The following is a 13,841-nucleotide window of genomic DNA, read 5'->3' as shown; positions in this document are numbered from 1 at the left end:
TCAGTTTGCTGGCAATTACCTTATTAACGCTCTCTGTTGCTAACGGGAGCACGACATATGGCCGCGGGAAAGTGGCCGCGAACAAACTCACCGGGGTCAACTGAACGTGACGTAAATTGACCGCAGACAAACTGACTGTGACATAAACTGGCCGGCGATCAAATTAACCGTCGATAAATTGGCCGGCGATCAAATTAACCGGCGACAAATTGGCCGTCAAAAGGTCAAAATTTTAAACTCGGTAGTATATGATATGTAAAGTAAATATTTGTTTGTAACTATTTCCTTTGTTTTTAACAAAATTGTTTTTTATTTCAATACACATTGAAACGTTTATTGAAATAAACAGAAATATTTCCGGAAATACGAGAAATACGAGTAACAACATTAAAAGACGTTCACTGCAAAACACATATGACACTACATAATATGGGCACTAAAATTTACACAAGCTGTTATTTGACAAACAAGGAAGTTTATTGCGCAAATTGTAGGTTGTGGGCGATGCCTCTGAGAAAATCTAATATGTCACGGTTTGCAAAATCTTCAACGATGGTTTGAACAAAGCAAAGCATAGGAACTGGAAGAAAACAGCAAACGCTATGCCTTAACTATAAAGGAGAATCGTATTATGTATATGTAACTAGTATAGAGTTGCCACCCTAAAACCCCCATAAAATTACTTGCAGGTTCTCATCAGGTTCAGTTCAGGGCTACTATAAGTCCTCTTTTAGGAGGATTTGTCCTCTTTTCTAAAGAAAAATGAATTGTCCTCCGAGGACACTGAAAAATGCCCAAATGTCCTCCTTTTTTGCATTTTGCGCTTTCTTGCTTATATTTTCAACAGAATTATATGTTTAAGATCATTTTACCACCTTTCCATGTCAGGCAAATGTGATTGTTGTAAAAGTTTTTGTAGACGTTTTCCAAAACTGACAATCGAAAAATTGAAAGCAGGCATTTTTGATGGGCCTCAAATTCGCAAATTAATCAATCATTCAAATTTGGAACAAGCATGAACAATGTGGAATTCAAAGCTTGGTCTTGTTTTGTGTCTGTGGCGAAGAACTTTTTGGAAACCACAAGGCAGAAAACTATCCAGAGCTGGTGGAAAATATGCTCGAGGCCTACCAACAGGTAGGGGCAAATATGAGCATTTAAGTGCACTATCTCCACAGCCATTTGGATAAATTTCCTGACAATTTGGGAGATTTTTCTGAAGAACAAGGGGAGAGATTTCGTCAGGACATAAAGGTGCTGGAAGAAAGATACCAGAGCAGATGGGAGAAAAACATGATGGCAGACTAATGTTGGTGTTTTCAGCATTATTGTACTGACATCCGCCATAAAAGAATGTCATACAAAAAGCGATTCACCAGCAACTATATATAAAAATAGACTTATTACGCACTGATTGATTTAGTATTGTGATATTTATGCATTTGACTATATTACTGGCTATTGTCCAAGTGTATTACAGTTGGCTGAGACCTGAAACCTAGTATTGCGTTATGTGTGATATGAGTGGAATTTCCGAAAGTGAAAAATCTAAATATCTCAAAAACTAGAGCCAATTGAGAAAAATGATTGCCATTTTTGAAATCAGCGACCCCAAATTAGCCTAAAATCGTTGTCAAATCTTTGGCATAAAAAATCGTGTTGACCAGTGTAATGATCGATGTTTTGTGTGCATAAAATATACCAGAAAGCAGGTTGCGTAATATGTACCAAACTTTCGTAACAGCAGCTCCGCTCGGTAGGCTAATTAGGTAAGTTTCGTAAATATTGGCAATTACTTGCAACACTATTTGAGAGTAAAAAATTGAAAGTTGTTGAACGTCGCGGCATCTACTATTCAAAAAGGTTCTTAATACTCTACTCGTCTATTAAACCCAGCGACGATTCCTCATCGCTCGAGCTCCAGTTACCGAGCTAGCCTTGTTCAAGGTCCGTTTGTATTTATACCTTTATACATTTTTTGATTTTAATTCTTAAAAATAGTCCCTGAATTTAGAACTGTCCACCAAATCCACTGAGCAGAAGGAAGCGTTGTAATGCCTTGCCCAAAGGCATTACAACGGTATGGCGCCACTAGGTATTGGAAGACGCTGTTTCCATTGTCTTCCAAGTTATGATGTTATACAGTACTGTAATTACAGTATGTATCTGCTATCCACCGGGCTATTATTGCATAACATCATACTTGCCAATAAGTTCATGACACAGTTGTTAACCTATTGAAAAATAGTTGATTGACACTCTGTTTCGTAAACATGTTATCTACCTTGCACTTTTGAACCCGTTGTACTAAGATAACCTCATAAATTGTCATCCTATTTTGTTAACCCCTATGTGATTTACAAGTTAATCGGTAAACCCCGTAATAACCGCATTGTCATTCTAAAAATAGACAATGTTGATTGACATTTATTTCGCTATATTGAAAATTCTCTTGTTAGAACTAACACCTAACCTGTAAATCTTCCATAAGTCCAAAACATTTCCTGTTTTGATAAGCGCATTGTGCCTCAAGTTGGAATTCTATTTCTTTAATGCTCTCCTTCAGTGTATATACTGTTGCATGCTATGATTTTAGTTAGAGTTTGAAGAGATAGATCGCTCTGTGAACAATTTCGTTAGATGATCTTGTAACGTAGAGAGATGCGCTTTATTGAAAATGGGTTCTTAAAATCCTTTTCATGAACAGTAATATTATTGTAATTTCTCTTGTTTGTTTGAACTAATAATGAAAGCATTAGAAGTGAAATTAATCAGGTTTTCTGTATTTAATATTATATAATCTATTCAACTGACGTTTAGGAAATTCCTAGACAGAATTCGCAACCTTCTAAATTGTTCTTAAGAGTCAGATTGCAATATAATAAGATAATTGTGGTATACACTGCGTACAGTATCGAACACGGAACTTGAGCCGCATTTATTGTGAGGCCAGCGCTCGAACCACTCGGCGACCGAGCCAACAAATATTTCACAATAACCGACAATTTTATTGGAAAAGCATTGAGCCAACTAGAAATAATAACATTAGCACCAAGCAATGAATTTGCGATTATCGAATTACAGTAAATCACATATCTAAAGTTTCTAGAAAGCATGTCAAGTGAAAAATATGGCCGTAGATTTATTAAAATCAGCAACTGTTTTCGAACAGGTATGGCAGCTATTTAAACTGCATAAACGCCAGTAACTGTAGCGAAACATTGAAGAAATAATTGTTTAAGAAAGCACTACATCAAATTCACATGCAAAGACCAGGGTGTCAGCCAATCACAAAAGTACGAACGACGTCTTCTGGGAACTATTTTATTATTTAGTCGCAGGAAATGGCGTGGAATTTTGCGTGATGGAAACAAAGCGTTATCTGAAGGGCGACCTCGCTAGTGAAGAATTAATTACATAGATCTATTAACAACTCACACGAACTTTCGCGCTGAAGAATTAAAATGAATATTGTTTGGTGCAAAACAGTGAATTCATTGGTCATCCGGTATGAAATCATTAGTGTACGGTCAGTGGTCACAGACGAATAGTTTTATAATGGTAGGTCACCGGTTCAGCACAATGCTATTCTGTAACTTAAATTCAACTTCTTTCTTAGAAAAACGTATGTATAAGGTACATGACCATGTGGTCAAATCATGAAAACTACCTTCATAGCATGCGCATGCACAGTGTTCACTGATCACTTACGTTACACAGCGCGTTATCAATAGTACCAAAAGATTTTTAGCGATATATACAAAAATGACTGGTTTTACGATTATAACTAAATAGACTTGTATACCGAATGCAGCTGATGATTGTGATAAAATATGCAAATAAAAGTTGGTCCAAAAATGAACCTTACTGTTGCACTACGTCGAAAAAATTGGTCAGTGTTGGTGATTTACATGCAATTTTGTTTGTTTGTACACAACATTTGTCTTTGGGTGATCACTTTTTCTTATTTCCCTTTAAAAGACTTCTTCTTTTTTTTCCTTTTGGACTGGCTTCATTTGGACTGGATATAACCTGAAAAACATTTTACAAGAAAACAATCAAACGGAACCATCTGGAGAAACCGGCGCAATATATAATGAGCGCGTATTGAAATACCTGTGATACTCTGGATGGCGTACTGACGCCACTGTTGGCAGAAGAGTTCAAGTTTTGGAAGCGGCTTATCCACATCTGCATCTCGTCCTGCAAAGAGCAAAACAAGAAACAAATGAAACGTTTCTGACATTACTTTTCATTTTGCTTTTGTTATCTGTTCTATATATTATTTATCTAAGTCCAGCGGGTAACATATGTTTCAGTACAACTATAAATTAGTCGACATACGTCATCCTTTGTCTGTAGTAAATATTCTGATCCATTAGCCAATTTAAGTCGCATCACATGTTTGCGCTTTTTGTAATCAGCTGCCACATCACATCTAAATAAAAATTCGTTACCGGTAAAAAAATTTATTTAAAAAAATTCAAAATATCGGCAATTAGTTGAAAAAAATCGAAAAACAAACAACGCCTTACAGACAAAAGTGGCTAAGTTATCTATCAACTGACACGAAATTGAAATAAGATATTTTATTAATTTTACTCTACTGCACATTTAAAATAATGTAGCCTATAGTTTGCAAGAACAGACAAGATTTTACCCCCTTTAACAGGTGTAATATCAGAAATTTGCCAAGAAAATGTAAAAAATTTCTTTTAAAACGTTTACAAAAATCATAAAGTGCCTTCCAAAGGGAACGACTTTTTTAGTTTAACGCCACACTTATTCTTGAAAAGTTTATTCTTACACAACATCAGTCAAATCGACAGGATGCTCGCCGTGATAGGACTGGCGTGATGTAGCGGATTTCGGATCTTTGTAGAAGGTCAATTGCTTGTCTTGGATCACCAAGAAAACATTATTCCACGACCTTAGAAGTACAGAGTAAAACATAAGAAATTAGTGTCCCAGGGTTAGAAGTAAAATAAAAGTGTAAAGTAACACCATTAATAGCCGAATATAGTACAGCTGATGCAGTAATTATGAAGTAATTAGAAAACTGCAAGCAAATTGCATTTGTATGAGAATGACAACAACCACAAGAGCTATTGTTAAAACTGGGATTAGCATTAGTGTAGCTTAGTCACTAGATTATATCACCACGCAGGTCTGAATATGTTATAGCAAAAATCATACCATACCCAAAACAAAGATCATTAGAACTTTATAAGTAGTAGGAAGAAGGCTTTAGTAAGCCTGAAATAATATTCAGCTCCATGGATTAATTTTAATTTAAGTGTTAATTGAAGTTAATTAATAAGCAATTACACAAAACTTTCCACATGTAAGAACTGAAAGTGAGGTTAAAGATTTTGAGCGTAAGCAAATCACTTGAAATGTAGCACAAAAGCAAAATTATCAATTTTATGCAGCAGTATGTGATGACTAATGAGTGCCTTAAGCATGCATGCTGCAGCACCATACAATTATCAACGTGTAGTGAATTAGAAGACGAAAATACTACCCATCAAAAAAGTTAACACTGCAGTATTTCCAAGGCAAACTTAAACATTTCCAGCACAAGGCAAAGCACTATCGATTGGTTACTTGCTGCCCAATCACGAGCTGTTTGGTTAAGCATTGGCCAATCACTGGATTTTTATATTGTGTGACACCTGCTTGACGCTCTTTTCATTGGACTCTGCATGGTTAACTTTCTATGAAAATAGCCCTGGAACGCTGCATCCGGGGAGGGGGACACCAATTGTGGCCCGATCGTTTGCTGAACCGGGGTCTTCTTCGGACGCATCTTCACCGTGCTCTTAACCGGTGTTACTTCTAACTTATCATCCACCACAGCTGGTTGAGCATACTGAGGTAAATGTGCTGCCGGAGCAGCAGGGTCTTTTGGGGTTTCCTCGTGTTTTATTTTCTTATGCTTTTTCGAGTCACTTTTTGGTGTTTTGACTTTGGTTTCCTTCAATTTCTTTTTTTCTTTTGATTTTGGAGGCGTTTTAAAAACTTCCTTCCTTTCCGTGTCGCTCGAGCTGCTTCTGCTCCTTAAACGCCCAACAACATATACTTAATAAATACAACATAAGTAACCATTTCCAAAATTTCCAACTTCAACAACAACCCTAATTGTAGGAACAATTCACAAAACAAACACTTCAAAAGGTTTGCCACCAAACAGCCACATATGATTCAAGACTAAACCAGACTTTAGTCTTCCTCGTTTTTAAGACCAAGCCAGCTCGTAAGCATTACTAAATCCAACAGTTTATTTGTTATTGTCAGGCGTCATGGCAGTTACCATGCACAAATGTAGTCAAACTGCTCATTTCATTATTGGTATTATCTAAACATCGGTCAGTAGAAACATTGTAGCATGTTATCTATTAACGTTGTAAGACAATGTTAAAATCTTAAGCTATACTTGGGCAGGCAAGGCAACAATTAAAGAAAAATATTTGGAATTTGTTATGTTGACGGTGCAAACGCCAAAATAGGAAGACAGGTAATTACTATGCACACAAGACCTGGGTTTTACCTATCGATAAAGAAAGGGCGTAGAGATGAAACTATTAGTTCAATCTCTCGTGCAACGAATACTTTGTGGTCAGTTAAAATCTGTTAACTATTTCCAATGGTCGAAAGTTTTAGTCTATCAAATTTACGCCATGCTTTTTGCGCCCATCCAATCGAAGAAAATTGATGCCAACCTTGTCGGGGGAGGTTGCACATGCGAGGCAGCATAGAGGGCTACTGAAGATGTTTCGTCTGAGTAGGGTTTACCTCGAGTTGATGTAGGGGGCATTGTGCGAAATATGCCTGTAATCGGTGTGCTTGTAATTAACTGGCATCCAGGTGAAGTAAATTGACTTGGCGATAGTCCCAGTTCGACATCGTTATCTTCGTTGTGTAACATCAAACTAGACGGTGATTGCGTTTCATTCAGGTAAAAATTCACTTCATCGTCAACGTCACTAAGCGATATAGAAGGCTGCTTTTCAATTAAATATCCGAGCTTAAATGGCATCATACTTTCACCAGATCCCGGATTTTGGGCATTAGTGTTCGCTACAAAAAATGAGTCTTTGCATGTGCTGCTGGGCACAGTTGATGGGTCATTATCCCGTGGAATGCTTGGATGTGGCGAGAAAAATGCCGATGAGTTGTCGTAATCTGTTCGGATGCGATCAGTTTCCAGGTGAGCGTGAAAGGAATTACCGAAACTTGAAGAATTAAGCAGCGACTTTGTTCGAGGCCTCTGCTGGCTGCTGCACTGTGCACTTGCAGTAACCGGCTTTAATGGTGGATGCAATTCATCTTCAGCTAATAATTTCGATATTGCTTTCTGTCGCCGCTTTTCGTACATCCATAATCTTTTAGAATGTGCCTTGGAACGCAAAAGCACTTCCATACTGTCAAATCTAGCTTGGTTTTCAAAAGCAGCATTTGAAATGGGTGTTTCATGAAATAAGTTTGATGAAGGCTTAGCGGTACAAATTTGATCAAAACAATCGTTGTTGTAGACAGGATTACGGTGAACTTGAGCCTGCACAGATGTAATCCTTTTAACCTTGCTTTCGATGTATAATGGCGGGGGCAATGTCGGAGTTTTTAGGTCAGTATCTTGGTGTTGGGGGTTGGTTGAATGTTTGAGAAAACTAACAACTGATTTTCCGAACGATAAACGGTCATCGCGTGATGTTACCGACCTTTTTATTTGCGCCTGAAGAGCAACAGCGACCAAACCACGATTGGCTGATGCATTTTTGACCGGTAATTTCGTCCGACAATGGTAGTTGGTGGTGTTTAGAACATTTAAAGAATGAAGTGATCGGTTCAACCTGTTTTGAATTATTCGTGTGCCGCCTACTGTGTCGCTGGTAGACACTGTTCGGGGAAGATTTTCTGCAGTTTCAAATAATCTGCGCCTTGGCACCTTTGCATCGTCAGCGTGAACGAATGGAGTTTCACAAACTGTCCTTGTCTGAGGCTGCGACGGCGTATTAAGCCATTGTTTTAGGTTAAACCGATTTCTCGATTTCGGCCTGTCAAGGTCACGACGCTTTGTAGGACTGGCTTTAATCTGCCTACCACATTGCAACAATATTTGATAAATCATTACAGAGCTTAATAACTTTCTTAGAAAAATAAGATATACTTCTGTAAACCATGACAAAACAGAATTTGCATACTACGTATGTAAACTTTTTTAAACAATGAACCACTCTAGCCTTGACATAACATGTACAATGAAGATATTTAAAATAACCCAAAAAAATGCTACAACAAGATATGAATGAATTGTAATGCATGAATGTTGTTAGCAAATAATCATGCAATGATTTGAACTAATGGAAAACTACAACTGAAAACTAGACTGGAACTGATATAAAGCTATGGCTGTTCAACTACAAAGTTAAGAATACTGTAGCCACTAATACAAATCATTTTCAACGTAACTTTGAAAAAAAAGCTAATGGGTAGTGCTTAGGTTAATGGGGACAAGCTATTTCAAAAACGTTTGAGCTGTAACTTGTACCATTGTACCTGTGTGATGCCCTTTTGCCATCTGCATCCATCTCCTGCTTTCGCTGCAAGAATCCTTCATGGGTAGGAGGTTCACAAGACTTTTTTCGAGCAAAATCAACCTCATCACCAGCTCCTCCTGATTCTTCTTCCACAACTCCGTTAACTACCAGCTAAGTAAAATAGCGAATATTTGACACAAGACCATAGATAGCCAAACAAACTTCACAACTTTACAGTGGACTTAACGACATACCTCTCCATTGACCGGTGCTTCAGCCGCTTCCTTTTCAGCATCAACAATTGCCTGGACTCTTTCCGCTTCTAACTCTGCTTCTTTTCTTAGCTGCTGTTTTCTTTCTTCCTCCTCACGATCCCGCCTCTCGTTCTCCTCCTGCTCTTGTTTCTCTTGCTCCATTTTCTCTTGAGCACGTTTCCTTGTTTCTTCTTCACGGATTTCCATCTGAGTTAATTAATTAAATTAATGATAAAATAATAAACCATCAAATAAAATGAAAATTCTGAAAGGTTTTTCATTGATCACATCATACCTTGTCCAGCATTTAATTACTGTATTTCGGTTATCAACTTTAAACAGTAGTAACAATACGGGGGAAGTCAAATACTTTTACAACTATGTAAATTATTGTTCAGCAGCAAAAGTTGGAATTAGTTATTTTATTTTCCAGTAAAAAATATTTACATCGGTCAATTCTTCAAGACCAGTAAAACGGCTTTCCCATGGTATAACTGCCTTATCAAATCCATCAAGACGACGAAGAAGCTGCTCTACATCAGCAACCGACTGACAAGAGTCAACTGCCATGTCATTAAGCAGAAAATTTTGTTGTTGGAGCCAAGCATCGCAAGTGGCAGCATCGTGAGCAAACTGATAAACCTGGAGCACTAGTTGCAAAAAGATGCTACTGTATTATTTGGAGTTAATTTTGAATGTTTGTTGTATGTGCAATTGTCCATATTCAGGACCGTCAAAAAAAAGTATTAGAAACAAGAATTGCGTCCATACACTCTTCACGAATAGGTTCAATTGTAAGTTTGGCTTAGTTGAATGATATATAAGCAGCCTTTTATGACTGTAGCACAGTGCAACAGTTGTTTTGTACAAAAAAAACATACATATAGACAAAACATAATTGTGTATTCTTCTAAGCAAATTTACACTGCTTTAGTCAACCTTACAATCCATAACTGGACTTAAGTTGTAACAATTCTCCACTTACTCAGGTTCAGCCAATCCCACTTCTCCTGCCAGCGATCAACCACTTGGTTTCGCTTTTCAGTTAGAGTGTCTAGTTTTTCTTTCACTTCATCACTTGCATAATGACCAGTTGAAATTAATTGCTTTCCAAGCGAAATGCACTCCTCAAAACTGTCATTTCGCGCCTCAATATCGGCCTTTGTTCCCTGATGAACAATAATGGCAGACTCTACCCCGGACACATCTCTAAATGAGCAAAGTAGCTTTTAATAAGTTTATCGGAAAAATAATTGTATTAGGACCTGAATTCTATTAGGACCTCACTTTCAAGTTATTACTTAAGTAGCGCATATGTCATCAAGTTTCATTCAGATATATGCACAAAATTATTTCACACTAGCAAAGTTTAATTAGATCAGTTGAGAAAGTAAATTCTACCATCTGTTTTTGGAAGTTTTCCTTACTTTGGCTTGTCCTGGAGATCAATCTGACATAATGTTCCTTCCATCCATGTCATGAGATCTCGATACATGTTGAAGAAGCGATACTTGTTGAGAGCGTCTGACAGTAGAGCGGCTCTCTTCCGAACAAGATTGAGAAGATCGTTCCACGCATCAACAACAGCTTGTTCTTTTTTCACAATTTGTTCCAAATCATCGCCTGCATAGCTTACTTCAAGACTCTTCCGAGATGATGTTACTGATTCAACCTGAAAGCAAAAAATATTTACATCTTTTTTTGCAGAATTGCAGCGGTGAGTGAGGTTAACCTGGGGAATGTTTGACAGTACTATAGTGTTTTCAAATATACCATAGACACATGCGTACCACTATTAACTGATGGCGAGAACTAACCACAATATGTAAGCACTCCACCAAACGAAACCTTAAAAAAGAAATTTACAAAAAGTCACAGCTCAAACAAAATATTCAACTAAATTTGCTACAAATTTTGATGAACTTGTTGAAATTGCTCTTACTATACTATGTTGAATTGATCAGATCATTTACTATAGTCAGTTAAATTTAACAAAAATCTGAATGTTTTTTTAACTCTGGTTACTCTGATAAATTGGCTATGCAGGTAATCAGCTGCATGAATATAGGAAATTTTGTTAGATAAATAACATTGGTCTTGCCTTAAAGTTAACTATGCAGTTAGAATGGATATTTTGCAATTATAGGTTAAGAAAATATGATCATTGGATACTAATAGCTTGGTAACATTTATAAATACTCATCAGCACAACATACTGACATAAGTAATGACTCTGGCCTTTGGGCACTTACTTACTGACATACTGGTGACAATTTATCTTGTTTTTACGAATACATCAAAAAACGTAACAATACGTTATCCAATGTTATACATTATGGTATTTACACCAGACTTATTTTTAATTAATTATAGACTTTAAAAGCATTACCAATAATTCAACAATAAGAATTTGTCACGAAATTCTTAATTAGACAAATTAGTTTTTCGATGCAATCCTTGTACTAACTAACATATCATTGCTTTGTCACTTACTTGAGCACCGATGGCTTTTATGTCTTGTGCAAAGATATCATGTTTTCTCTGAAAGTCTTCAACAGAAATATAATCCCGACCTAAGTCATCTGGTACTTGGTGATGCTTCTCTTGGATACGAGCCAGAGTTTCCGACGCGTCGTAATAAAATTTGTGAAGACTATAGGAAGCAGCTAACATCTGCAGACCATATTGCAAAGATACCATAGTTAGATGAAAAATGATGTTTAGATTTGTAAGAAACCACCCAGTAGATTTCTGCAGTTACATACCTGCACCCTGGTTTCTATTAGTTCGAGGAGATCAGCCCAGGCTTCATTTATGGTGTCTTTCCAATTTGCAATTTCAGCGGCATCAGAATGTCCTACACTGATCAGGTCATCAGAGAGTCGATTAGCATCTGAAATTCTCTCCTCTCCCGTCTTTATTGTGTCTCGTTTAAATTCATTGAATTGTTCTTGCAGCATCTGGATGAAAGTAGATGAACATTGAAGAAATATACATGTTACCTATACACGATAAATATGATCAGAATCAACACAACTAAATCTGTACTAAACCATGTCAACGAATACAAATTTGTTCACAAAAGGATAAATTTAACATAGCATAATGTGATTAAACTATCGAAGTACTAAAAACTTACAGTGACATGTTCAAAGTCTTGTCCAGTTTCTTGCGAAGTAGCAATAGCTTCTTTTTGAGCAATCCACTGTTCCAAGTCATCAATCTCACGAGATAAACGGAAGAGATCGCAACGCTCTCTCAACTTAAGATGACGTTCCTCAGCTAAATCTTTTAGTGCGGCATAAGTATGATCGACCTGCACTTGGCAAGCTGCTATTTGTTCACTAAATGCAGGAAAGACAGTGTCACTTCATCAAAATGGATTCTTTCCATAATTACATAAAAAAAATTTATATGCAATGTAATGCGCATCTATACTTCAAACCAATGTTTTGCTTTTGCATATCCAGAAGTTCAGCCCAAATAACTATTCAAGTTTGCGTACATCAACATTATTTTTTAGTGCTGCAAACTTTGAATGAAACCGTTTAACCCCTTTAACATTAATTACTATACCTTTCTGGATGCTGACAGTCCACTAGGTTCCTGCTAATTTTCGACAATTCTTGAATTGTGTCCGCGAAATCATCAACACTCTGCTCCTGGGCTTGATGTTTCTTTAGCATCTTGGTAGCTCCCTGTGCATCCTGTAATAAAAATCAATCATCGATATACTAGAGAGGAATTATTTTACTAAGATTGTGCTGTGAACATTCATTATTATTTCTTACTTTGGCCTTTTCATCAGACATCATGTAAAGTTCTTGCTCTCCCATCCAGGAAATTGCTTCATTTGCATCAAAGTAATATTGTTGTGCGTTTTCTGCTTCAACCAGTCTCTCCTTGCGCGCGTCCACCTCTTCCAATAAGCTTTGTAAAATACGCCAGCATAAAGCAAAACGAAGAAATGAAAATAACTCTGTCAATACTGACATGAACTTACTTTGTCCACTTGTCTTGCAGTTCGTTACATTTTTCTATGATTCTATCTGTGTGGGAAATATCCTCAGTTGCCATAGCGACCTCCCTATTGCATACCTCCTGGATTATTGGCTCATGGCCAGCAATTTCACTTGTAAGAGACTAAAAATACATTATATTTTAATATTTGAGTCTTTTTTGAATTTATTTTGATTTGTTACACAAGCATGAGCTGAGCACACATGCCTGATGCTTCTTTTGTAAAGTTTGAACGGTTTGCAGACTGTTTCCATGTTCAACGGATGCGGCCTGGGGCATCTTCTCATCAACCCAGAGTTTTTCATCCTCAACATCTCTATCATACAAGTATAAAATTATTGTAAAGTGTAAAGATTTTCAAAACATGATGAAACAACTACTAAGTAAGATTCTAAAGTTAAGTGCAAGGAACACAGCTTCGGAAAATGCAAAAACAAGCTAACCTGAAGAATTGATGTAACTGTTTGCTAGCTTGCAAAGCTGCTTTACGGTTTTCAAGTGGTTTGCTTAAATTTTCTATCCGTTCCTTTATTTCAATGTGTTTTGGTCCAACGCATTCAGACTCATTGCCTTCCAGTGGTTGTAACACTGTATAATGCATTCGATTTTAATGTTTTTAAGTAATACAGTTGAATTCGGTTAATACATCCAACCGCTTATTGCATAAAACTTGCTTGGGACCAACTTTGCTATTCATTGCCCATTATAAACAACTCTGTTAATACATCCACTTTCGATTCGCCATGAAAGTGAATTTTTTGTTTGAATAAATACGGTACAAAACATTGATTGCGTTTTTACCCTTGAGATTACAACTGAATCATTGAAATGGTATGATTGACAGTGCTTGCATGACTTCTGGAAAGATATGTTTATAAGACATGAGATACATTGAAAAACGAGTACATGTTTTCAGTTTTGCTGTGGCAAATGAAAAATCGAATTGGTAAGTAAAAATAGGTATATTTCATTTATAAAAATGTTTGCTTTGTAGCAATTGATCAAAATCCATCTGAATAATTAAGTA

General features: G+C 36.8%; 1 protein-coding gene across 5 annotated transcripts in view; it reads right to left on the bottom strand.

Annotated features, from left to right (window-relative positions):
* Positions 1–2,923: 2,923 nt before the first annotated feature.
* Positions 2,924–13,841, bottom strand: part of LOC143453178 (spectrin beta chain, non-erythrocytic 1-like) — a 37,586-nt gene continuing 26,668 nt past the window's right edge. For 2 of the 5 annotated variants that reach the window (XM_076954353.1, XM_076954354.1), the window contains 14 exons: positions 13,258–13,402; positions 13,022–13,130; positions 12,798–12,937; positions 12,586–12,724; positions 12,371–12,501; positions 11,934–12,138; positions 11,560–11,754; positions 11,288–11,467; positions 10,222–10,466; positions 9,780–10,003; positions 9,242–9,444; positions 8,795–9,001; positions 8,560–8,711; positions 6,076–8,099 (listed from right to left, as the gene is read on the bottom strand). In XM_076954353.1, coding sequence (XP_076810468.1) covers positions 6,674–8,099; positions 8,560–8,711; positions 8,795–9,001; positions 9,242–9,444; positions 9,780–10,003; positions 10,222–10,466; positions 11,288–11,467; positions 11,560–11,754; positions 11,934–12,138; positions 12,371–12,501; positions 12,586–12,724; positions 12,798–12,937; positions 13,022–13,130; positions 13,258–13,402 — 3,701 coding nt within the window. In that variant the 3' untranslated portion in view covers positions 6,076–6,673. The other 3 variants (XM_076954355.1, XM_076954357.1, XM_076954352.1) reach the window with 3 other exon arrangements.

This window comes from Clavelina lepadiformis, chromosome 4 (genome assembly GCF_947623445.1).
Source record: "Clavelina lepadiformis chromosome 4, kaClaLepa1.1, whole genome shotgun sequence".
In the NCBI taxonomy this organism is placed as follows: domain Eukaryota; kingdom Metazoa; phylum Chordata; class Ascidiacea; order Aplousobranchia; family Clavelinidae; genus Clavelina; species Clavelina lepadiformis.
The sequence above is the reverse complement of the archived record's forward strand: the minus strand, read 5'-3'. Positions and strand labels throughout refer to the sequence as shown.